This window comes from Micropterus salmoides, unplaced genomic scaffold (assembly GCF_014851395.1).
Source record: "Micropterus salmoides isolate LMB-PRFRI ecotype aquatic unplaced genomic scaffold, ASM1485139v1 Ms_hic_scaffold_1, whole genome shotgun sequence".
Classification (NCBI taxonomy): domain Eukaryota; kingdom Metazoa; phylum Chordata; class Actinopteri; order Centrarchiformes; family Centrarchidae; genus Micropterus; species Micropterus salmoides.
Genome location: NW_024040040.1, coordinates 19,732,425 through 19,759,624, shown reverse-complemented (window position 1 = coordinate 19,759,624; position 27,200 = coordinate 19,732,425). Strand labels below are relative to the sequence as shown.

The 27,200-nt window shown below is 40.0% G+C and overlaps 1 protein-coding gene across 13 annotated transcripts in view; it reads right to left on the bottom strand.

Annotated features, from left to right (window-relative positions):
• LOC119905067 (inositol polyphosphate-4-phosphatase type I A-like) overlaps positions 1-27,200 on the bottom strand; it is a 68,242-nt gene that overhangs the window by 17,801 nt on the left and 23,241 nt on the right. For 2 of the 13 annotated variants that reach the window (XM_038721779.1, XM_038721788.1), the window contains exons 3-19: positions 14,894-15,131; positions 13,638-13,682; positions 13,272-13,390; positions 9,672-9,788; positions 9,333-9,412; positions 8,671-8,782; positions 7,849-7,939; positions 7,203-7,350; positions 4,928-5,058; positions 4,681-4,785; positions 4,454-4,562; positions 4,150-4,167; positions 3,119-3,305; positions 2,810-3,025; positions 2,055-2,196; positions 1,260-1,424; positions 51-83 (exon numbers count right to left, since the gene is read on the bottom strand). In XM_038721779.1, coding sequence (XP_038577707.1) covers positions 51-83; positions 1,260-1,424; positions 2,055-2,196; positions 2,810-3,025; positions 3,119-3,305; positions 4,150-4,167; positions 4,454-4,562; positions 4,681-4,785; positions 4,928-5,058; positions 7,203-7,350; positions 7,849-7,939; positions 8,671-8,782; positions 9,333-9,412; positions 9,672-9,788; positions 13,272-13,390; positions 13,638-13,682; positions 14,894-14,999 — 1,924 coding nt within the window. In that variant the 5' untranslated portion in view covers positions 15,000-15,131. The remainder of the gene's footprint in view (positions 1-50; positions 84-1,259; positions 1,425-2,054; positions 2,197-2,809; positions 3,026-3,118; positions 3,306-4,149; positions 4,168-4,453; positions 4,563-4,680; positions 4,786-4,927; positions 5,059-7,202; positions 7,351-7,848; positions 7,940-8,670; positions 8,783-9,332; positions 9,413-9,671; positions 9,789-13,271; positions 13,391-13,637; positions 13,683-14,893; positions 15,132-27,200) is intronic. The other 11 variants (XM_038721793.1, XM_038721823.1, XM_038721816.1 and 8 more) reach the window with 11 other exon arrangements.

Below are 27,200 nucleotides of genomic sequence, written 5' to 3'. Positions count from 1 at the left end.
AAGAGTTGGGGATAGAGGCCGAGAAGCATGAGTGACATAGCAGCTCTTACCTGGGTACGCCTCCTCAGCACTCGGGCTTCCATCTGGAAGAGGGGATGTAGGTGCAACATGCATGATTAGCGGGCGCAGTAAGCCACAGAAGGCAGCAGAGGCACACATAGAAAACACCACAGACCAGGGTCAAAGACCTATCCAAACATGAAGGCGCATAATGGCGGCCTCTATTTCCATCTTGCAGGCAGTTAAGGGATGTTTTTCCGTCGTGTTCAAATGCAAAACACAGTTGTGAGTCTTGTTTCAACAGAAAGAAGTCAAGGAAAACATGACAAAATGTTATTTTATTGTTTTGCAAAATAAAGCTATGTAGCTGGTTTTACTAACTAACCTGCGATAACAATGTGTCATAAAGTCAAGGGCAACTGGACTTGGTTGAAGATACTGGAAGACGTTTCGTCCCACATCCAAAGGACTTCTTCAGTTCTGACTGACTGGCAGGGAAACTCTGCTATTTAACCTCAGTGGGGTCGTTTACCAGGGTCATCGATACTGCTGGCCGTTAGTGTTCCTGGTTGCTGTAACGACAGTCGTTACAGTCGTTAGGACTACCAGGTGAAGATACCACCTGGTCGTTCAGTCTTGGCCACCGGTAGTCCTAACGACTGTAACGACTGTCGTTACAGCAACCCTTGATTGCCCTTGACTTTAACCTTCGTTGGATAACTATGACCTGGATGACTGAGAATCTTCATAGACAATGTGGATAATGAAGTCCACCTTTTATATTTTTGTCATCTCAATAAAGAGCTCTAAAGCAGAGACACAAAATGCCAACCAAAATATTTGGTGGTTCTTTTTCACATCTTATTCCTAGACACACTAAACTGCCTCAGCTGTAGGCATCAAGTGAACGTTTGGATAGACATGTGAGCCTGGTCCAGTAGCTATAATAACGCTATAATAACGCTGCAACGCTGTGGACATTAGACAGAGCAAAAAGACAACAACAAAGGCTGCACACAAGACAAAATGCTTCACATTAGACATTTTTCTCATACTAGGTAAGGAGGAGTAATTTAAAAACACCTACTTTCTTTTCAGTAAAGAAAAATTTCAGTTTATGAAACCGCCCTTTGTCGTGATTGTCACACCTTTAACTTGAGTATCCCTAACTAAATAAAATGATGCAGCAAAAAAAAAAAAAGCGCAGTAAAATTGGTTACAGAAAAGGCAAAAACAAATGAGAAATTAAATAAACCTACAGGATTCTTGTTCAGGGCTGGGAGGACATGCAGAAGAGAGGGCAGGCGGAGAGGAAGAGGCTTGTGGTGATGATGATGATGAGGATGGTAGAGATGATGATGGTAATGATGGAGATTCCTGTGATATACTTCCTGGGTTGATCCAGAAAGCTCTTTTTGCATCACCTTTTCACAGCCATACACAGCAGTGTTAATTTATACTTCTAAATTTAGTCAATGTCAATTATAAAATAGTATTATTATTTAGTATTTATTAGTATTATATTTGTTTTTTTTAATGCAGTTGTATCAGTTACATGCCTATGAAACCTTATTGTAAAATTTGCACATACTGTAATATATTTAGTTAATTTGTCCCTTTTTTTTGTTAATTTACTTTTTTAATGTAATAATGATAAAAACAAATTAAAACTACTAAGGAGCAAGCAAAATGAAAAAGGGATCATTTAAAAGATTCAAAGATTCATGTTTGTTTGCATGTGTAATCTGCAAATAATGCCTACTGTAGTGACTTCACAGAAAATTGGAGTCTATAGAAAACCGCTTTCTTCAGCCAAAAACTGCACCCAAGAAAAGTATAACTATAAGTATAAATCTTATCACATTGAAGAGAGGTGAAACCAAAGGCGCCCCCCCAAGACAAGGGATTTCAACTCTGAACAAAAGATTGTTGCCTGAAATCAATGCCTAAACACTAATTACTTGTAAACTTTCAACTCTAAAAAGCAATAAAATCCAAGATATTAGACAAACAAAGAAGAGAAACAAAAAAAACATATTCTATGTGTGTGTTACCTTTCTTACTGGCACCGCCCTGCAGGTCAGTCTGGGTACTGTCCTGACTGCTGACGCTGGGTCTCCTCTCCTTCTGAAGCAGCTTGTCCACACGCTGGATGATGCACTCCAGAGACTTATCCACATTCAACCAAACTTTCTCCTGAAAAAACATAGACAGGAGGCACTGTACTTTTCAGTGCTATGTAAGAAAGGTTAAATGGCTAATAGAGGAACTACAGCAGGGAAAAGAATTAAGCTAGAGGGGAGAGACGATGCAGAAGAGATGAGATGAATCAGTGTGCAAATCAGGCAGCACGCCACAGTTTTGCTTAACAAAGATTTACGTAATGCAAGCAAATCAAGAGCTTCGTTACATAACTACATACTCTTGGTTAGGGTTAGGGTAAACTGATAGAAATTAGCACTGGGCAATACTGATTAACTAGTCAAGACTTATTCTTGACTTTTGGGAACAAAATAATCTCCAAGTTCAAAGGTCCACTTACTAGCTTTTCAGAGCTTACCTCATCTCAGTCTTCTTAAAAAAAGAAAATTCCTTAAAATATTAACCTTGTGGAATGACATGTCCACTTCAAGATTCAGAATATAGTACAAAGTACAGCTTTATATGAAACGTTCAAAATGGATGCCATGAAATTGAGCAGTCTAAATAACCCTAACTTTAATGTAATCAGAATGACATCACATAACAAAATCTGATTTTGATATAAAACAGTTTTAGTTTATTTTTGGTGATTCGTTATTTAACATACCCACTCCTCTTCATGCCAGTCTACATGCAGCGAGGATCGGCTGTTGCGACCACTCCACTTGGCTAGCAGCGTGTCCTGGTCGTTACGGAGGACTACTTGTTCTGAGTCTGCAGAGGGAGACACTTTGGAGGCGATGTACTCGGGCCGTGCTGCTTTCAGGGCCTGTATGGCAGAAGCCAGCAGCTTACAGTCGCATACCGTCACCAACTGACGAGTCTGAGGGGGACAGGAGAAGGTATCCTATGTCAACATAAAATCATTTCCAAACATAAGTACTTTAAAGTTACAGATTGTGTTAAAGTAAAATACCTTATCAGCCAGAATAGCGAGCGTCCTTTCCAGTCCGCTGGCAGATCGATCTTTGGCGGCTCGGGAAAGCCTCTCAGCATAGTAGCTGACCTGAGTCTTCAGCGTGTTGATATGGGCGATGATCTCTTTGGCTCGGACAATGTCCTGGGGTATGTAGACGATAGACTGCGAGCTTGACAGGGCGCTGCTACAGAAAAGCAAAGACACATGGTTTTAGCAGCATGTCTGTATCCAACTGTTTGCTGATGAAAGTCTTACATCCTCAAAATGTAAAAATTGATTCTGGGAGACTCATTCTCAAGGGCTAATCTCAAATGAGCACTTGGCTCACAAGTACTATTTTGTTACAGATATTACATTTATTAATTTAGCTGACACTTTTATCCAAAGCGACTTACAATTGCTATACATGTCAGAGGCATGTACTAGGGGTTAAGTGTAATTCTCTGGGACACATAGTAGATGGGTCACAGTGGGGAATTGAACCCGGGTCTCTCACACCAAAGTCACAGTGAACCGCCACCACCAATATTAACATTAATAGACATAGACATAGCATTTGCATGCGCATGCCTGTTCTTAACAATGGTCCTAATTAGTGGTTTAAGAAAACACTACAGGTAAACACAAAGACAACATGAAACTGAGGTGGTGACACCGTTCATTTTACAAATTCAGATAGATCTTTATGAGAACTTAAGTAATTCTTATCAATGCTTTACATGTTTTCCAAGTGTAGATAAGTGTTTTTAATAGACAAATTTGCTGCATTTCAACACACTAATAACAAATGCATCCATCATGTGTCTTTATTTTTACATAAACTACATGATGTCTTATCTTTCAAGTGATTACAAATCACATTCATTTATCCTCAACATACTCACCACTTATTCACAATGCTTGAAAATCCTTCAATTTTGTTGTTGACAACTCAAAGAATGGTGGTATTTTTTTGTGGTAGTACAAGAAAGTGAGAGGCAAACAGTGATCGAACAAATGAAAACAAGCAAAACCGCGCAAAAACTCACCATTCCTCCTCATATACGCTGATGAAAAAAGTAACAAAAGCAAAATTAAGAGGAAGCCAAAGAACTGAAATGCAGAATTAATGCAATAGTTGAAGAAACAATGCATTCACATTTTCTTTAATGTAAAAATGACTACAGGGCAGCCAAATCAAAATACATCTTTCATACAAAATCATTTCATATGGATCACATCTGTTGAATAACATAAAATATGAAACAATTCAAAAAGAGGGAAAAATGCAATGCAATTTTGTTTTTCTTCTAATTCCCTTTTGGATTTTTGGTCAGTTATTTTCCAACTTACTGTTTCTTTGCCTCTTCAAACTTCTGGATGAGTTTCCTCAAACCGTTGTTTTTGAAACCCTGGCAGTGAGCCGCCGGAGCACCAATTGTTATCACATCGTACGTGTGTTCTGGAGACAAAATTGGTGTTTTGAATGATGAAAACCATTTGTGTGAGTAAAAACCATAGGCAAAAGCAGTGTGTGTTTTGTTTGTGTCGGTTTTCCCATGTGTGTTCCAATGTCTCACCGAAGCCCAGTTCATCCTGCACCCTCATCCTCTGAACGTGAAGGTTGGTTGGCATGAACTCAAGCTTCCTCTCTGCCTTCAGGTTACTGGCTTTGAACGACGGACCTGATATAGAGTGGTAGAAAGCAAGAGAAGAAGAACAGGGGGGTAAAACCAGAACAGGAAACATTGTTGTAGCTTGTTTTAAAACATATGATGGTTTTTACAGCTTTATCAGACCGCAAGAGGTGTCTGAGAAACCTCTAACCTCTGTAGTTGTTGAGGTCTGACAGGGTTTCCTGGTATGTGAGTATTATGGTCTGGTACTGAGAGACAATTTGTCGCCGCAGATTCTCCCAGCAAGGGGATAACTCTCCCAGCTCCTCCAGCTCACACACCCTGCAGACAGACAAAGAGTTGTTCAGGAAAAGTGGGAAAACAAATGTGTACATAAAGCTCATATGTTGTAAGTGCAACATTACTAAACTTACAGTGAGGAAAATAAGTATTTGAACACCCTGCTATTTTGCAAGTTCTCCCACTTAGAAATCATGGAGGGGTCTGAAATTGTCATCGTAGGTGCATGTCCACTGTGAGAGACATAATCTAAAAAAAAAAAAAATCCAGAAATCACAATGTATGATTTTTTAACTATTTATTTGTATGATACAGCTGCAAATAAGTATTTGAACACCTGAGAAAATCAATGTTAATATTTGGTACAGTAGCCTTTGTTTGCAATTACAGAGGTCAAACGTTTCCTGTAGTTTTCACCAGGTTTGCACACACTGCAGGAGGGATTTTGGCCCACTCCTCCACACAGATCTTCTCTAGATCAGTCAGGTTTCTGGGCTGTCGCTGAGAAACACGGAGTTTGAGCTCCCTCCAAAGATTCTCTATTGGGTTTAGGTCTGGAGACTGACTAGGCCACGCCAGAACCTTGATATGCTTCTTACAGAGCCACTCCTTGGTTATCCTGGCTGTGTGCTTCGGGTCATTGTCATGTTGGAAGACCCGGCCTCACCCATCTTCAATGCTCTAACTGAGGGAAGGAGGTTGTTCCCCAAAATCTCGCAATACATGGCCCCGGTCATCCTCTCCTTAATACAGTGCAGTCGCCCTGTCCCATGTGCAGAAAAACACCCCCAAAGCATGATGCTACCACCCCCATGCTTCACAGTAGGGATGGTGTTCTTGGGATGGTACTCATCATTCTTCTTCCTCCAAACACGGTTAGTGGAATTATGACCAAAAGGTTCTATTTTGGTCTCATCTGACCACATGACTTTCTCCCATGACTCCTCTGGATCATCCAAATGGTCATTGGCAAACTGAAGACGGGCCTTGACATGTGCTGGTTTAAGCAGGGGAACCTTTCAAACCATGACGTCTTGTATTCCCGTGTATTATGTATTGTACTGTATTACCAACAGTAACCTTGGAAACGGTGGTCCCAGCTCTTTTCAGGTCATTGACCAGCTCCTCCCGTGTGGTTCTGGGCTGATTTCTCACCTTTCTTAGGATCATTGAGACCCCACGAGGTGAGATCTTGCATGGAGCCCCAGTCCGAGGGAGATTGACAGTCATGTTTAGCTTCTTCCATTTTCTAATGATTGCTCCAACAGTGGACCTTTTTTCACCAAGCTGCTTGGCAATTTCCCCGTAGCCCTTTCCAGCCTTGAGGAAGTGTACAATTTTGTCTCTAGTGTCTTTGGACAGCTCTTTGGTCTTGGCCATGTTAGTAGTTGGATTCTTACTGATTGTATGGGGTGGACAGGTGTCTTTATGCAGCTAACGACCTCAAACAGGTGCATCTAATTTAGGATAATAAATGGAGTGGAGGTGAACATTTTGAAGGCAGACTAACAGGTCTTTGAGAGTCAGAATTCTAGCTGATAGACAGGTGTTCAAATACTTATTTGCAGCTGTATCATACAAATAAATAGTTAAAAATCATACATTGTGATTTCTGGATTTTTTTTTTTAGATTATGTCTCTCACAGTGGACATGCACCTACGATGACAATTTCAGACCCCTCCATGATTTCTAAGTGGGAGAACTTGCAAAATAGCAGGGTGTTCAAATACTTATTTTCCTCACTGTATCTTATGTGAGTAAACTCAATATATGTGCGTTTTGGGCTGAATGTCATCACTTTCAGTTTTAAGAAAATATGATTATGAGTAATTGTAAAAGTTTATTTTTCACAATTTTCTGGCTTTTTATGGATCAAACGATTAATCAACTAATCAAGAAAATAACTGTTGCAGCTCCAGTTTCAGTACACTCTCTGAAACTACAGCACTAGCTGGTGAGATGGTTGAAGAGACCGTTTTGTTTGCTTTGTATCTTCAAAGAAAAAAAGCAGATAGCGATACTGAAATCTAAATGGCCAGATGATTACACATTTGCTATTCTGATCCAATCATACCAGCCTATGATGCTGATAATCAGCAGATTACTGCTAATTTGTTTGTTTTCAGATAACGTCTGGTATAAATCACTTTTGACAACATCCATGCTAAAATTGCAGTGTTCGTACCTGGCTGCATCCTCTTCCAGCAGCAGTCTGACAAACTGTCTGGGAATGTTTAATGAGAGGACGCTCTCTGCCATTTGCTCCAGCACCCGTAAGTGGTTCCCATCCGTCGTGGGGAAGCGGTACATCCGGGACATCGTGCCTCCAAACACTGAAGACAGAAATTTAATTAGGTTGGATTAGATTGTTATGGATTAGATCAGACTGTTTATCTGATCTCTGTTGTTTAACTGATTTAGCAGTTGATTGTGTAATGCTAGTTTTTTTATTTAGTTTTAGGAGTATGGCATGTAGTAAAGGAACTGAACAGATACATTAGTTATAGCTATTTATCCATACAGTAATAACATTGTGACACATAAAGAACATCTAATAAAGAAAGAAACATTCATAAAAACACATTATTACATTAGAAAAAGACAAGGAAAACAAACCAACACCAAAAAGGTCAAAATGGAAACTATACAAAATCCAAAAGAAGAACACTTCTTTACCACTGTGAAGCAGTTTTAATTAAGTTAAGAGCTTCCCAGATGTGTTTATCTGTTGCTTTCAGTCTCAAAGGGGAGAAGCCTTTTGGATACTTTTACTCTACATACCTCGTTTCAGCTCACACTTTAATCGGATGCTACAGTTTCAGCGGTTGTACCTGAGCGAAGCAGGGTGTCTTTGCATAGCGAGGCATATTTGATTCTGACTCCCATCGACTCCGTGAGGCTCTCATCAACAGGCAGCATCGTCTACAGGATAGACACAGAGACATTGATGTTAAACAGCAAGTTAACAACCAACCCCACCAGCAAGTCCACTCTCAAACCTCCTTTCACCTACACCACATGCTCCTACACAAGCCCAATCCCCTGAAATAAAGCGTTTTACTACCATGTGAGGCTGAGTGACATGTTTATTATGACATCAAGCAGGTTAAGTGAGTCTTGTTTAATTACAAAGGACTACACGTCTACACAGACAAAAAGGAAGTCTAAGAGACACACATGAAACACATTTAATTTCACACTTTCATTTCCATTAGTTAAGAGATCTGACTCGCTGTTAGAATTAATCTAAAAATAATAAACTAATGATCTGGTCCTATTAAAGCAATGCATATAGCAGTGGTCATAAATAATTCCGAATATTTTATTACAGATAAAATCCCCAATTAGTCTTTTTTTAGTCATTATAGTTGAATTGAAAGGTTGAAGAAAGTTGAAGTGAATGTTTACTCTTGAAATCAGATGATTATATATAATTTCATAATAAACCCGCATGTATAATTACAAAATAATTTAGTTTTTAAGTAACACTACAACTACCCACAGTACTTGATTGATAATAAAAGTATTAACAATATAGAAAATGTTAATACACCAGGTCCACTGCACTTAGGAAATTTTGAAAGCTTTATAGTAAAAAATCTTCAACTTTTTAAACAGAAACGGAGGAGCGTGTCCTTCCCAGCGCCTCTTACCCGGCCATTGATGCTGTCTGGCAGGCGGCCGGCCGACATCCTCTGATCTGCTCTCTCCTCCATCTGCCAGGCAGCTATAGTGACTTCCCCAACCCGCTCATTCTCTGCTGATCTGTCCATTGAAACACATTTACTGGATTTTTTATTTCACAGGAATGCACTTATGTTATAACTAACAAATATTGTATTATCCATTAATCTGTAAATTATTTGTTAGATTCATCATTTAGTCAATAAAATGCTATGATGACACGTTTGGCCTTGTTAAAGGTTTACGTTTTATAATTGTCAGATATATTGAATACTAAAGATTCACCTACACATGTCCTAATCACTAAAACCAAAAATCTTACATAGCATCTTCTTGCTCTTGTTTCTCTTCACAGGAAATATATTTAAATAAAGGGAAGGAAGGCAGAACAGATTTTCATACTGAACATTTCCTCTGTACATAAATATATCTCCTGTATAAGAAGGAAAACACTGAGTGTGTTTATAACTGACAAAGAACAGATGAAAGTACCAACCAAAACACTACTGCCCTAGTAAATGGTACACACTGTTGGTACACATTAAGAAGCTAAAATAACTTTAACTTTCTTAAAAATTAATTTAGTTTTTTTAAATACAACAGGAAGAAGCTAGAAGAGAGTGTGTGCTACCTCAGTTCGAGCTGTAATCTGTGGCTCTTCTCTTGCAACAACTCTTTTACAGGAAATAGTGCTGATCCCAACATATACATCTGGAGAAAGACAATATGAATGGCTGTTTACACCGATGTTCGTACTCAGCTAGCTCTTCTTAACAGGTATGAACTCCGGAGAACAGAAGCACAGACATGTCAGTGTTTGTCAGATCGACGAAGAAGACGCTCTGCAGTCTAAAAGAGCACTAAAAGCTTAAAGGAAAATGGAACAATGCATCATTTCCGTTGTAAAACATTCAACCTAAAAGCCTTCTGAATAAAGAGCTGCCCTGAATGTCAGTGCTCTGCATAGTACCGTGCCCTGCGAGCGGTCCTTCACGTCGTAGACGGCCAGTTTCACCTGCGTCTGCTGGTTGATGTTGGATTCCTGGAAGAAGGCGATGCTGCTGAGGAAGATGGGGTTACTGGTGCCCTGTGGATGGAGGCAGTAACACAGTGAATCAGCATTACTTTATGATCAGATTCCTTTTAACAAAGTTTTTGTTTTTATATTCAGAATTATGTTTTTGATGCGTTTTCCACCCCTTGCTCCAGGTTCAAGAATTTGCTGCCGTTCTTTGTCTTATGTGACAGTTGGTTGATCTGTTGGACTAAACAAGCAGTCTGAAAACATCTTACACTAGAAAATTGTAACAGACATTTTGAACAATTTTTTCACATTTTATTACCATACAATCTGTTAATTGAGAAAATAATTGCCAGTTGCAGCCCTCTTTAGAATTTTATGGTAAAACCCCCCTAAAACTGGCATATCTCTTTATTATATCAGTTCAGCTATGGTTATTTTGATATAAATGTGATCGCAATGTTTTTGTTATTATGGTGGTTATTATGATGCTTTTAGGAAGGAAACTCACTATAATGCACAACAACAATCCTTTGTTCCTGTATTAGTTGTCATTTCTTGTCCCTGTCAACAGGGTATATACAGGAATCCTGAAGTAAGACCTTTTCAAGACTTTTTCAACCCTTTTTTTAGACTGCCGCGCCACTTTGAGCTGTAACCAATTAAATCAGCTACACACCTTTAAAAGGGACATTTTTGAGTTTTTAAAAGGAATTTAGATATATTCCTATCATATTTATTGCCTATATGTCATCAGGTTGTAACACCACCCATTCACCAACTTTCTCCTGTTTGTGATATTCATGGACAGGATATCGAGGCGTAGTCATGGTGAGGAGGGGTTGCAGTTCGGTGGGCTTGGGATCTCATCACTGCTTTTTGCAGATGACGTGGTCCTGATGGCATCATCGGTCCACGACCTCCAGCTCTCACTCGGTTTGCAGTGGAGTGTGAAGCGGTTGGGATGAGAATTAGCACCTCTAAATCTGTGGCCATGGTTCTCAGCAGGAAACCGGTGGAGTGCCAACTCCAGGTAGGGAATGAGTCCTTACCCCAAGTGAAGGAGTTCAAGTACCTCGGGGTCTTGTTCACGAGTGAGGGGAGATTGGAGCAGAAGATTGGCCAGAGAATCGGAACAGCGGGGGCAGTATTGCACTTTTTTTCGCTTTACTGCACCATTGTGACAAAATGCCTTATGGCTCAGCTCTCGATCTACCAGTCAATTTTCATTCCTACCCTCACCTATGGTCATGAAGGCTGGGTCATGACCAAAAGAACGAGATTGCGGGTACAAGCGGCCGAAATGGGTTTCCCCAGGCGGGTGGCTGGTGTCTCCCTTACAGATAGGGTGAGAAGCTCAGTCATCCGCGAGGCGCTCAGAGTAGAGCCGCTGCTCCTTTGCGTCGAAAGGAGCCAGTTGAGGTGGTTTGGGCATCTGGTAAGGATGCCTCCTGGACGCCTCCCTAAGGAGGTGTTCTGGGCACGTCCAGCTGGGAGGAGGCCTCGGGGAAGACCTAGGACTAGGTGGAGAGATTATATCTTCACACTGGCCTGGGAACACTTCAGAGCTGGTTAATGTGGCCCGGGAAAGAGAAGTTTGGGGTCCCCTGCTGGAGCTGCTGCCCCCGCGACCCGACCCCGGATAAGCGGATGAAGATGGCTGGATGGATGAACTTTCTCAGTTGCCTATAACAGCCTCTATGGGCCAACTGTTTTCTATGTGAAGGATTTTCTGCGAAAAGCAACTGTCTTACATTAGCTATGATGTTTATGTACGCAACATTACAGCAAATCATGTCAAACACAGTGTAATTTTGTGTTTTAGTTGGTTTAAACTAGATAATGTGAGCTTGCCTGCAATAATATGTGTGATAACTTTCATCGACCACTTGATCAATACAACAAAATTCAAACAGGCCAGGGGTGAACAAAGATGAAGAGAATAAACTAAGTGATGAATAACGTAAGTAGTGTAGGCGGTGCACAGGCACAACCTGGAGGATGAACTAAATGACTAATGTCTAAATGACTGTATTAGTATAATATTATAACAGTAAATTGAAAGTATATTGTTAATTTAATAGTAAACTGTAAGTTTGATATTAATATATTCATTATGTTACTGTATTCAAAATAATTTCATATAATAGTATATAACTTACCACTAGTATAATATTAATTCAAATTACAGCCGTTTCAGTTTGGGGTTGTTTTTTATTCATTAACTTTGTGCAAGAAAAATGCTCTAAGCTACATGATAGTCTCCAACCTTGATTTTGGGCAGGCTACTAACTCGTCAATAATCATTCCCATTTATGCAGAACATTGAGTTCAACATTTATAAAGTTTGTTGCAGCACATCAAACTTTTTTTTAAATCCCGCTCCATCCAGGCTGTCATTGATCTGTTCACAAAAAGTGACACTGACGAGAGCATCGGCTTTATGAAAAGTTGAATGTGTTTCAATAAAAGGCACCAATTTTGCTAAATAGCCAGCAAACGTTAGCCAAACCCACACGGTCCTTGAATTTTCCCGGTTGTCGCCTGTCTTATCGATACAGCTGCTGGTGGCGCATCTCGCTCTTGTTTTTCAGGAACGGGGCTGTTCAAGTGGCCACAGAACGACCGGCCAACCGGGTTAATCTCGTTACTCCTGATCACCACTCCGACAACTTTTTGGACAATTAGCATTGAGGATCCGACGGGGTGGGATATTACGGTCGGTTGGACTCGTAAATCATTATCCAGTTTGCACGGATCTATTTTTTGGAGCGTTTAGTGAAATAGGTGCACGGTAGATCCCTGCGCCTATTGTTACAGAAACAAATCACACAGTCGCTACTCACTGCCTGTCTAGTATTTTTGGCTATGCATTATAAATAAATACGTTCATCTACACTTTTAACAAACAAACTTTTGGACAAAGGATTTTCACATTGAAAAAAATATCTTGAAAATGTAATACCTTGTTAAATGGCGATTAAGACTTTTTAATAGTTTTTAATGGCCTTAACTTTCGCAAAATTGATTAATTACCTTTTAAGACTTTTTAAGACTCTGCGGAAACCCTGGAATATGTATCAAAACGTATTAATCAAATTCATCTCTTCCAGTAAGATGTTAAATTTTTTTGATGACTCATTCTACACAAATGTTTCCAATTAAATGTGATCTGAAGTGACCGGCAGACCTCAAACTGCACTAAAACTCTTTTATGGTTATGGATCATGGAAGCGCAGAAGAGCGATTTCAGGTGGTCGGAGGTGTGTGTTTGGACAAAAACATGACCAAAAGTGCGTGGTTGCAGTTCAATTTATTCATTTCTCCCTCGTCCTCCGCCTCCTGATCTAACAGCATAGATGAGGGAGGTGTAGGTGGAGACAAACAGTCCTCCACTGGTCCACCAGAGACTCTCAGTTTTGAGCAATCAAATCCATGTTTGAAATTAGACAGATTTTACCCCGAATGATATCACATTATGGCGACCATTTTTCTGTGACTTTAAAATTGAGGACTGGTTGGTAGTCTGAAGAGTACAAATAGTCTGACCTCTATGACTTCAGTCTGTGCGTGTTTGGTCCAAAAGGCCTGTGGTGGTGTCGTGCAGCTCACAGCTACAAAGCTGTTGGGTTTTCGATCCAAAGCAGGAGTCAGCAGGTCTGTGCAGGCTGGATGAGAAACACACAAGTCAACAATGAAAGAGCCATTAGGCACTGAAACATGCTATGTGAAACCCCTCTAATGTTTTTGGAGAACTCATGGTTTAAGATGGTCTTCCTCCCTCTTTTATCTAAATACATTGTAATGTTAACACAGCTTATTTCACTTCAATATGTGTATTATGTTTCACTTTTACAACAACAAACAGTCTAACTTGCTCTGGATGGATTGTTTTGCATGCCAGGGGTGTCTTACCCACGCTGAACTCAAGCACAGGCTCATCTGGATCCTGACTGTTTCCTGAAAAACAACCAAGAAATAAACATAAACAAGAGTTATCATGAAAAAAACACAGTAGCACACTGATGGCATACTGAGGAGATATTTGTTCATGTCGAACCTAAGGAAGTCATCCCAGCTACCAAGGAGTCTTCCCCTTTGACCCTGTGATACCAGCCCAACAGGAATTATTTTTATTTCCAAACTGAATGTCATGGAATGTAATGTTCTGCATTCAAGCATAACTTGCCTAAAATGCATTAAATTACATTAAAACTGAGAAAAGCCAGCATGATTATTTAGAGTAGAGACATGAGGTAAAACAACCGACAGCCCAGAGAACAGCATGTTTTTCCCCGACTAGGTGAAGCGACAGTGAACACAACAGTGCAGATATTATTCAGTACCACGATTGTTTCAACAGGCTATGTCATTAACAAGCCTCCTCCAGTTTGTTTGCGGTAAGGGACCAGAGGTGTAGGTATGTGTGTGTGTGTTTGGGGAAAAGAGAAGTGAAAGGTAAAGCGAGGTGAGCATGTTCAAGAAGTGAGTAACACTAAAATAAGGTGGAGAATTAAGTACAATTAAAATGGTGGAATAAGATATAACCTACTACAAAACAGAAATATACCCCACTAAGAAAATATTTTAAGACTTTTTAATTCCTTATCTGACCCTGCACATACCCTGTCTTCCTATTAGGTGCAACAAGGATTCATATTGATGATCACAACCACCTTTTCCTGTGCACTTTGATTTGAATGATATGATTAGATGGAGAATAAACACAGCAGAAACTTAAACTTACTGTTATCTTTAATGTCTGTCAGTGTGACAGACGATGAGCAGCCCTCAGGCCTCGTTATGATCTGTTTCAGGGCAACTGTGGTTGAAGAGGCTGTTGGCTCCCACACAAGTTTCACACGCTGCCAGCAGAGTGTGTGAGAGTGTGTGAGTGTGTAATTTTAGTGCTGCAAGTGGCAGGCTGTATTTATAATGGGCATCTCTTGTATGTGTTAAAATTATTGAATTAAACTGACTTTATGCTTCTTTTTTGTATTTCATAGCATCTTAGATTTAGCTTGATCACAGTTTCATGGTTAGGTTTTTTGTCTTAGATTAAGTCGTCAATAAGGAAGCGGCACCAGACTTTAGATCAATGCTTTTTGTCATTTTGTCAGGTTCTGTTAAACCTTTCAGTAATCCTCTATAAAGAACAAACTTCCCCTCACCTGCGAGAGCCAAGCCGATCATCTCGTTGGACAGCTCGAATGTGTTGGCCCGGTACACCGACCACGGCCTCTGTATCCGGGAGACGCGCTCTCTGACCCCCGCCATGCCTGTCTGGGAAGAGCGGGCGACGGCAGGAGGCCTGAACACACACCCTCACACACGCAGTCACGCACTCCCATGTGATGTGCCCCTCTTTCTGCGTAGAGCCACTGCTGCTCCAGAAAGCTGTTCACCTCTCTGAATAGAAAGAGACATGACAGCAGAGAGAAGAGGAGACGGGAGGGAGGTTAGATTAAAGAATTAGGTAAAACATTCTTCATCTTAGCTTGTAAATTATGTAATGAATCAAGCAGGTTTTCAGATGGTTTCATTAGGCCAGCATTTGCCTAATCTTGCTAAATGTTAAATTTATCAAAATCAACTGGAGCTCCAAGGACTCCTCCTCGGTGTTCATACAAGAACATGATCAATACATCGGCAGGGAAACATTAGGGCCCGAACAGCGACCACTGTGAGGTCCCTATTGTGTTTGTTAGAATCATTATTATTTCTGTTCTTCCCCATTCGACACATTTTTGGGAACATGCATGAAAAGTTGTATAAATTGGCAAACACGTCTGTCCTGGTGAAAATAGTGATCCGATACAGGTCCTGTGCATGGGTGCACAAAAATGGCTCAATAGCGCCCCCTAACATTTTTCAAAACCAAAGCCCCCTCCTTTCTCTTTGGCCTACATTCACCAAACTTGGTAGGTATATGTATTGTGTCCAGACTTAAAAATATGCCTCTTGGAGCCATACCCTAAACCCAACAGGAAGACAGCCATATTGGATTGAATGTGCGAGAATTTTCCATTTATACGATCCGTATTTTAACAAACTCCTCCTAGGGATATGATCAGATCGACTTCAAATGAGGGCTGTGCCATCTCAACACCCTTGCGGTGTTAAATTGGGAAGCATTTTTTGATTGATTAAATAGCGTGTCCATGGCGTAGCATTAAATTTTGATGATTCGCCGTGAAAAAGGAAATATTGTATAAATGGGCAAGACATGGTCAGATCTGCCCCATCTTCATGTTTGATAAGAGTTCTGCCCTGAAGACATCTTCATGCCAATATCCAGTCGTTGTGAAACTGCCACCTACTGGCAACAGGAAGTGACATGTTTTATTTGTTGCGGTATTCATCCTAGCAGGATGATCCGATTTCACTCAAAACTGTCTAAAAATAGACTTAAGACCTAGATGATGTAAGGTTGTCAAGCTTGTGATTTAATGTCAAACAACGTTGCCATGGCAATGCATTATTCGCCATGAAACAGGAAGCTGTATTTTGAGAGGCTTAGGATGCTTGAAATCTCACAAAACACTGCACACACATCAGACTGGGTGCGTTCTGTTGTGTGATACTGTTCAAGAGCATGTGTTTGGAAAAACGGCTCAAAAGCGCCCCCTGCAAGATTTCAAATGAGCAGCCCCAGCTGTGTGTTTCACCTAGAACTAACAAATTTTGTAGGCACGTGTAGAATGCCGGGACTTAAAGAAAAGTCTCTGGGAGCCATATGCTAAACCCAACAGGAAGTCCGCCATATTGCATTGAATCTCTAATTGTCCTCCATTTACAGGTCCCATACTTTAACGAACTCCTCCTACAGCTTTAACACAATTGACTTCAAATGTGGGCAGCATGACCTTAAGGGCCTTGCGATGTTAAACTGCGAAGCTTTTTTTGATTGATCAAGCGGTGTACCTATGACGTGGAGTTCAATTTTGATGATGGAACCCCTATGAGACTTACATGTCAATATCCAGTCATAGTAATAGCGGCAACTACTGGCATCTGGAAAGTACATGTATTAAACTATATCTGTTTTGGTCCCTTCATTATTTTACCCCACTTAGCACCTTAGGGACAACAATGTCCACAGTGAGGAATAGATTCTTCACATAGCAGGTGGACCACATCCATCTCAAAGTTCCACAGGAAAGCGATAATGCTTTAATGATGTTAAATTTTAAAACTTTTCAGTTCTTTTTAAATGCTGAAACGGGAAGCTGTTTTTGAGAGCTGTACCTTTAAACCCACTGATAGTCAGCCACTTTGACTTGAAGTAGTAACTGACACATCGACCACACATTGTCAGATATTTTCCACACATCACCTGTGTGATATGTACAGTGTTAACTTCAAGTCCTGCCCTGTACGTGGATGCAGCACACCCCGAGTTGAAGGAAGTCGGACCACGCGACAGCTGCACGGGTGCGGCACACCCCGACAAGCGGGAGGTGTCAGGCCCGCTCATTGCTGCTTGCAGCTTTAATTGTCATTATTATTTCATAGGCCTTACTAGTTTTTAATAGTTTAAATGTTCAGCTGTAAAATGTCTTTACACAACTTTATCAATTTGTTTATCTAAAAATAAGATCATTTTAAAACTTTATTGTCTTATTTTTTTCCACCTCAGGTATCAATAATAGCATCACAAATCTAATCCAGTATCAGTCTGGCAGTAGTTAAAATCTTTCCTCTTTGCTCAGTTTGATTTGATATTTGGACATTTAAATGACAAAACAAAAGAAAACAAGTGATTTGGACAAGTACATTTAGATAGCCTGAGAGGCATCTAGCATCTAATTAAAGGGGACAAAACATTTTAATATGACAGTATTGTACTTTTTTAATTCATGCTCAGGGAGGAGACATTTACTGCATATATTAGGTCAGATACAGGACAAACAAACCAAAAAAACTATTTTTGACACTATTGCACCTCCAACCTAATAATTACACATATACAACATATCGGTATATTCCCATCAATACATAAACGTGTACATTTATATACACACCTATACAAGCTATGAAATATACCCATAAGCATACCTTCACATATGGACACCCATATACAAATACACATAGTACCTCCATACAAGTATATATGCCTAAATTGCATTACCCCTGCATGTGTCCACACAAGTCCCCATGTGACTGCACATAAATTGCACGTATATCTTTACCCTTACATAAGGCTGTACGGCGTGTATACACATATTCAACTTTAGTGTTCCTGTATATGTTGCAACAAAATTGTCTTTTTTAAGGCACTGGTCGCTACTTTGGTAGATTTAAGTAAGCTAGTAGCCTGCTTCCAGATAGAACCCAATAATCGTGTTCACGTTTACATATATTTAGTCAGGACAGGGTGATGTTATTTGTAAAAACGTTACATGAGAGGGTGTATATACGGAATTAGACATCTAAACTTAATAATGTTTTAAAAGCTTGTAGCCATGATTTCTGGTTTATATTATTGTCTTCCAGGTAGGGCCGGGCGATATAGCCAAAAATTTTATCACGATAAAAACATTTCATACCATTCAATATCGATAATTATCACGATAAATGTCAAATCATCATTTCTTTTAAGTTTAAAGGCTGATTTTTGCTTCTAGGTGAAAAGTTGAAGAAATAAGATGGTTAATTGCATGGTTAAACTTTTCTTTATGGTCAGAACGTGACAAACACTTGATGCCAAATAGAGGATTTCTTTACAAATCTAAGGTAGAACATTCATTGTGGGGGGGTTACACAGGGTAGCTCCGCTTTAATCTTGGGAGGCTGCAGAGCTGCAGTCTCTTTTCATTGAACTTACTCTGTAAATTTCCAGGTAAACTAAGGCGCTCTCTCTCCCTCTCGCCTGTCATTCAGTCTTGAGTTTTACGTGCATTACTGCTGCTGACAACTGCATGCACATCGCAGTTCCTCGCGGGTCTATTTCAAGTAGCCGGCTATTTAAAAACGATAAAATATTTTTTATGTGGTTCATCAATGGTGATAAATTATCCGAAAGTCCCGCGAGGTGCGGACAACTCGACACAACACCAGTGAAGCTGGAGCTCCATCTCTTCAGCAAGTGTTCCTCCACTGTCACTGCACACATACACGCTACGCTTACACATGCGCACTGACGACCCAGGGTTAGGGTTACAATTTTGGATTTATTCACGCACTTCAAAAACATTTATTGAAAGTTTTATTCTTTTTACATGTTTATTTACAGCATTAAACGTCAAAATGTATATTGTAATAGGCTGTATATTAACTTATTGGAGAAAACTGGTGGTTCTATGTAAAATCAGACGTTGAGCACCACCATATAGCCAAAATGGCATGATCCTTGTTTTGCTGCAAAGCTTCGAGAGATTGACAGTCAAATCAGGTTCCGCCCATCGAAGCATCGAATCTTTGACTATTCGGGGTCAGCCCTAATGATTAGTAAATCTTTTTTTCTTTTTCCTCAACAAAATAAATAATTTAGTAGAAAAATTAAGTGCAAATTTGTTAGTGATGAATGTTGAACATCTGCATACATGCAATATTACAAGTTCTCACTATTACAGTTCTGCTTGGAAATCTCTCTGCTTAAAAACGAAACAAAACTTAGTGTGGCTTCAGCCGCATACATGAATTCCAATGAATTCACTCACATGCTAATGTGCCATGTGAACGCAAAAGTGAAAACATGAGCAGAACAGAAACACGGAACAAGGTACAGAAAGTAAGACTGTGTACAGGGTTAGGGTTAGAAAGAGAGAGAAAAGACCAAGTATGAAATGCAACTTACAAGGTCAAGTAATCCAATCTTTATTCACATTTACCACCTACACAGTCAGCAGCATGTGTTCCGTTTCTGATTTTTTATCTCATTTTATATTGTGCACATAATATAACTGTTACCATATTGCTTTTGTTGCAAGAACAACCACATTTCACTGATAGGAATCAATAAAGTATCATGTTAGCATTTTAATTGAGAGAGAATGGACAGACAGAAAAAGCAGAGCAGAGTCCCTTTTATATACAAAACCCTTTATTATTAATCCGATGGTAATTAATGGTGTCAGTGTCATGTTTGAATATGCACCCTGGTCACAGTGGCAATCTTTTGACAAGGCTACAGCAGTACAAGGTAAAACATGTCATGCAGAGAGACATTAAATTGATTGTCTTGTTCTGCCTTCTAAACATCACATGAATATGATGTGCATGTGCGAGCATGTGAGCAAATGTGGATTAAACAAGAGGCCCAGCTTCTCATTAAACGTTTCTGAGCTGTTGGACTTCAGAAAACAGGCAGCGGAATTTGCTGTAAAATGCATGTGAAAATGTATTAGTAGATTTAATGTGAGAAGAGGTCATTAATTAATGGAAAACTATGTTTTATCAGTGATGCAACCTGTTACAGAACAGAAAACAGTCGTCTTCCTCGATATCAAAGGGTGCAGAAGGGAAAATGGAAAAGAGAGAGGCACGTGTTTTGTTAGCATGCGACTGAGCATCATCTGTCAGCCCGTGTGTGTTCTCAACATGGAAAACACTACAGTTGCTGGCTTTAGCAGTGTGTTTATTTGCCTTTGTACGTCAACCCACTTAAAACCTTATATATTTTGTGCCTGTTTATGCTCTCTAGCATCACCATATGTTGTTGTGGGAGACAGTAGGTTTTTCCTTAGGTCCTCCGCATTTTTTCTATTTCTTCTTCCTCATTTTCTTTACCCTTCTTTTTCTACACGTCCATCTCAAATGTCGTTTTAACATCCTCTTCCCCCGGAAATCTATGGGGGTTTTTTCCCTCTCCCCCAGCTATATACTTTGGGATCTGTTTCCCTGAAGGTTTTTAGCCTGTTGATGAACAACTGTCCCACTCTTGCTGTCTCTCCTGCTTTTCGTTCCTTCTGTCCCATTTTGTTAAAGAGCAATTAGCCTATTTGCAGCGCAGCAGCAAGGGGACAGTAGCTGGCTGAAATGGAGACGCACCATGGTCTAGTTAGACAATACGCAGATGGACATCTCTGAGGTCTATTCTGGTTGAATTGTGCTCTATTTATTGCAGAAAAATGTGTTTCTATAATTTGGGTTTAGGTCAAAGTCAGTAAACAACTTGCGTCAGAGCTGTTGAGGAAAACATAATGTAATTTAGAGTTTTTGTCACCTGAGCAGAGTTTCACTTTGACTTTTGTGTTGAACAGCACTTTACTTACAGATATTTTTAAACCTGGCCACTAATTTATTTTTTTTTGGAGGGGGGGGGGGGTATCTGTGGACACTGTGAAACATATCTTCCTCTGAGCAATGCAACTTTTACAAATGCTCCCACAGACTGATCTCATTTTAATTGTGGTTCTGGGTTAATAGTTGGTGGCCTACTTTATGGTATGCCCCACTTTGGTCAGCTGATATACATGTGCCCTACATCTGTCACAGCAAACATCTGGAGCACTACCTAAAGCCCTTTCTTGATGGAGAAGAATCTACCTGAGTGAATTTACATTTCTCTGCGTGCAGGATCTGTGCATCTATTTGGTCTTTTGGTCTATTGTAGGTCTATATTTGCCTCTTGTCTTTAGGCTATGTCAAAGTGGTAACATTTTTCCATATGTTTTATCATGGAGTTCTTCTTCTTATTATTATCTTCTAAGTATTTTTGGGCTTTCTTGGATTTGCTTAGTGGATAATGCAAAGTAGAGAGCTGACAGGAAACAAGGGGATAGAGTACGGCATGACCATGAAGACTTGAAGACTTCTGCTTAAGAATCTCTTTTTTAGATAAAGTTAATAAGTTTAAGTGGCAAAGAGTGGTAGACAAAAAGTTTAACATCTAGATATCAGAACAAAATACCATTTAAAATGATTCCAACGTAAGAAAAAACACATTTCTGTTGCTAATAAGCATCACAATGTCATCCGGAGAGGCGCCGCATTGGCCAATCAAATACATGCAACTGGTAAATTACTTTGTAACCGAATTTCTACCGTTCACCTTATGATCTTTACGATAAAAGATGAAACACTTTCCAGAGTTTTAAAATCATGTCGGTCATTGAAATATAGCCCACAGATTGAGCTGAATTTTGGGTTCAGGAAAAGTCATTTTTATTCTTTTATTCTTATTCATGTATCTGTATGTCCAGCTACATTTAGCTTCATATTTTTACTTTCATTGTATCATGATGTGTCTACATTGGACAACACGCTTTAAGGATGCGTTACACACACACACACACAAAAAAACTATGCATTAAATGTATTTATTCTAGCAATGTTTTTGCGTCTGTTAAGCCTTTAAACATATTAATCTGTTACTCAATTCAATTAAATTCTACTTATATAGCGCCAAATCACAACAACAGTTCTCACAGCGCTTTTCATAAAAGAGCAGGTCTAGACCGTACTCTATGATGTCATTTACAGAAGCCCAACAATTCCCACCAAGAGCAAGCACTAGGCGACAGAGGCAAGGAAAAACTTCCTCCAAAACTCCAACTGGACTTCCTGGATAACATACTGCACGACGAGCGCACAGTTTTTTGCAGTGCTTTTCTGAATTCCCACTTAAACTCAAGGGAACTCCATCCATCCATCCATCCATCCATCCATCCATCCATCCATCGCCAACCGCTTATCCTCCGTACAGGTTCACGGGACCAAGGGAACTCAGAGAGCTCAAACCTCTGCAAAAACCTGAAGATCTCAGGTCTCAGATCTCAGGGAAGATTCAGACTTGAGTCTCGATCTCTGCAATTGTTGAGCCATAGCAAAAGACCTGCCAACAATAGAAATACACAACCTCTCCTGGAAGGAACAACTGAAATGTAAATATGCAGAAAACACAGCATCACTGAGAGGATGAATTAGAGAGACAGAAACGTGTGAAGACTGCAAGACAAGATGACCAAGCTAAACAACTAGACTTTCCTGAGCATGCAACATACCTGTCTTATCTCTAGAGAGAGCACTGAGTTGTTTGTGCAGTTATTCAATATTCATGTAACAACGGGAGCTCTGACAGCAGGGTTGGAGGCAAAGACAAGCAGACATGTGCTCTTCTGTGATTAGATGGAGCTCCACAAACAGTCATCAGCAGGGCCTTTCAGCTGAGCTGCCTGAGTGTTGTGCTGATGAGCAGAGACACCCGTAAGTAAACAGAAGAGTTGTGTATAAAGAAATCATAGCTCACTGTTTTCACTGTGTGTGTTTGTGTATGTCTGAGAGAGGCAGGACATTTAAATGGTTAAGAGTTGAAGATTCAAATAAGGAGAAGAAACTGGCAAGCTAAAGTTAAAGGAAACATAATTTCTTCAGTGCAGTCACACAGATATCAGATACCTTTCCTTGAAACTGCCCTTTTCTGATGTCCTTGTAGCTCAAAAGAGACAAACATCAACAGCTATAGTTATCAAGAGACGTATTTAAGCTGTTAAAAAAGTGAATTGCAGTAAATATGAAATGAAATATCTATCTGTGAAGTCACACCGTCTACATTTGACCCGTTATGTCTGGGAAAAGGAACAAAAAAATGGAATAAATGGTACCAGATATGTAAAATACTTCCCCAGAGGGTTTTTAGAGGTTGAAAATTAAATATTAGGACTATATATATTGAAATAACACCTGGAGTGTTAATATGTCCAGTGAGGTTTCTCACAAAGATACTAAAGCCCAGACATGGAATATGCAATATTTGTGGCTTCATCTATCTGTTAAAGTGACAGTTACGTCACTGATGGATATTAAAACTTAATTTGCTTTTGAAGCAACATGATTTTCATCTTGTATCGTTGTTAGAGAAAAAATTCTTCTGCCTCTTTCATAAAGTCAGGACGTTACGCCGGGCAGCACACCACGTCGCTCCCGTGACCTCCTCTCCCTCTCCCTGTACACTCCAGCGCCCCGCTCCCTAACCGGTAGACCTAAGATGCATTGTGTTGCCAGTGGAACCGGCGCACTGGACAGTCAGTGGTCGTTCCCTCTGGCTGGATGAGGTTCGATGCTCCTGTTTTACGCATAGCCTAATCCATGTGCCTACTGCAGCTGGAGGCTCTCCGTAGCGCCGCAAAACTTTCTAAATTCTTCTATCTCACGAAGAAAATAAAGGTGGAAACAGTGTAGAGAAGCTGAACGAAAATTACCTGAACCTTTTAATCTGTGTATGATTCGTTAATATACAGCTTGCCATTTTAACTAATAACAGTTCATGTTTGCTGTGTACCACTGGATGTACTCACAACTATCACTGAATTAATTTGATACTCAAGAAATCTTAAAAACTGGAGGATTCTTAGGCAACTTCTGAGGCGTTTCTGTCCCAGTTGCTAGTGAGTTACAAGCTGAACAGTGAGCCTCCTGTTTTTCTAAACTAAAAACCCACCTATGTTGATGTTCAAGCTCATCTTCAGGCGTCACCCTTGCCCAAGTGTATCCACTGCAGGTTTATTAAGTGTAACACAAATCGGACACATTAAATATCAAAATCAATATTTTTCAGGCACTGCCATGTCCAACTGTATCTGCTGCAGGTTTATTAAGTGTACACACAAAGGCTACATTCAGACTGCAGGCCAATGTGACCTAATTCTGATTTTTTTGCCCATATGTGACTCAGATCTGATTTTTTTATGACAGTGTGAACAGGCCAAGTCACATGGAATCTGATCTTTTCCAGTTTGGAATTGGGCCACTTCCATATGTGGTCTAAATACGATCTTTTTAAATGCGACCTGAGTCTGGACACTCAGGCCGCGCTGAACGAAAAAGCTCCACAAAAAGCCATAATTAAACATGTGGCTCTCTTCATTCTCTACCTCGCTATCATCTGCTCATAAATTCCCTTACTTACACCTGAAATCACCCGGACCGCTAGCTCTCTTCTTAGTTACATGCATGCCATTTGTCCAAGCAGACACAGTGGGGGGAGAGAGAGGGGGAGTGAGTTGTGGGGCAGTTGCGTTGTACAGCGGCAGAAACCGTAAAGAAAAGAACAGAAAGTTGTGAACACTTGTCAATCGGGAGAAATGTGACCCGTGAGAGGACAAACGGGAGACTCCCCGCGAGCTAACTGGAGCCCATGTTGCTCCTTGTTTACTTCTGTAGCCTGCAACGGCGTGCTACGTGTGACGTCGTGTTATTCTTCTGCGCATACGGGTCACTTTCAGGCCGCGGACAGTTCACACTGGAGTCTGATACGGGCCACATTTAAAATATAATGTGAACTGTCAAACAACAAGAATTGGATCTGGGGAAAAAAATCGGAATTGAGCATTAAGGCCTGCAGTCTGAATGTAGCCAAAGCTACACTAATTGGACACATTAAAAATCAAAATCAATATTTTTCCGTTTTGTTTTGAAAACAGAAAAACAAAAACCGATGTCTGTTTTTTTGTTTTCTGTTTATCTGTTTTGGTTTTAAAACGTAAAAAACAAAAATCAACTTGTTTTTTTGATTTTTCGGATTTGGTTTTGAAACTAAATAATGAAAGAACAAACCATACACGGATTGTCATAGTTCATTAACTTAATTTTGTTAAAAAACAAAATTTGTGCAAAACAGAGAGAAAGATTGAGATAATAAATATATTCAAGTGATCTTAGAAGGTGGAACAAGACACATTTAATATCTTTGTGTGTGTTTAACCATGTGCTGCTGCTTTACGTCTTTACATTCATCTGACAGCCTTCATTTCAGACTTGTGCCAAAATACAAGTGATATGGAAACAAGTGAGATTGCCGTCTTGACTTCTACGTAAAAGTGACCAGAGTGCTTCTTCATACATACAACAAACATTTAAATTGCAATCAGATGAATGTCTAAAATGGGTAATTGTGTGTGTAAACTATTAAAGCTCAGTCTAATCAGGTAAAAGGCTGAAAGACAGTCAGCAGTTCATTTGCAAGCTGTGCGAAGCATCTGTTTAGCCCTTGAGCATGTTTGCGAGCTACAGTTGTGTCTGTTTCTGCATTGCGTCAGCAGATCAAAGACCACACCAGTGAGTAAGGCTCCAGTTCTACCTCACTATAGATTTATGAATCACATGACGCGTGGACAGACACGCACAAACACAAAAAGAGCAGACCAAAGACAATAGCTCTTGGTCATTGTGGCTTTGGTTCCTCTACTGTTGTAATGTAATGTTGCAGTAAGTTCCTGCTAAAATATGACTCCTTATGCCAAAACATGCAGACAGCAGGGAGACGGTCTTCTAACTAAATGTCACATGTTTGAACCCACAGTTGTTCTCCTTTTAAAAGCACCCTTGATTTCCCATGTATACAACATGGCAGCAGTAACTGCTAGGGGACAGGGTATCCATCTGTTTTTAAAGTAGTCAGTTTACTCACATTGATTTTGTGAAATGGTCTAACTTGCGGTAACAGAGCCCCAGAGGGTCATATAGTGGTAAAATAATAGATAGTATGGACTGTGTTTATTTGGATTAGGGCTGGGCGGTATACCGATATCATTTCAAAAGTGATACAAAATTAGAAAATACCGTTTATACCGATATAGTTTGATGTTGAGTTAATTATTATGTTTCTCTAAAGTCCTGCCAGCGTTTGCCCCTCTCTCTCCCTCACCGCTCAGCCCTGCCCCTCTCTTGCTCACAAACTCTCTACAACATGGAGGGAGACTCAGTGCCGGTTGACACTGCTGGAGACGTGGCTTGTAAAAAGAAAAACAACGGTTCAGTCAGTGTTTCCCACACAGACTGCACTTGGTCCGACCGCCCAGGTATATTTGGTAACCCATTTTAGCCTTTTGCAGAGAAACACAGAGTTGTTATCTATTACGTTATAAGTCGCAAACACGTGGATATTGTACAAGCATGGATAAATTAAAGCAACAATGAACACACCAGTGCAGATGTCATTCATTAGCTACCACGTTGGTTTTGTTTTGATAGGCTACATTGTCAACTCGACTCCTCAACATGCGGCGCAGCTGCTGCTGAGACGCAAAGAAGCGAGTCACGCTACAGTATGTTAGGTCTGTGAGTGTGGGAAAAAGACAACTGAAGGGAAAAGAGACACATTCAATTAGTGAGTAAACACATAAATAAGGTGGAGAATGAAGTATAATTAACAATAATAATTAATAATAAACAAGCTACACCAAAAAAAAAAAAACTACATGTGTGAGCACGTAGCGTGCTGTTGTTAGCATTTGCTAGCTGCTAGCATGGCTTTTAGTCTTTTTTCAAACATATAACCCCTGTGAGCTGTTCTGACTAGTTAAGTAGAAATAGCCACATAAAAACAACTAGACTAAGTCTAGTCTAAGAAGTCTAATCTTTGTGAAACCATCCCATCAAGTTGACATGGAAAAATACAAATATTCTTCTTAACACACAACATGCTCAACTTAGCCGTCACCTGCAACAACACACACAATGCTAATAGTACATATGCTGCTATACTTTGATTAGGAATGCTTCCTATGTTAGCTTTTCAAATTACCACATACGCAA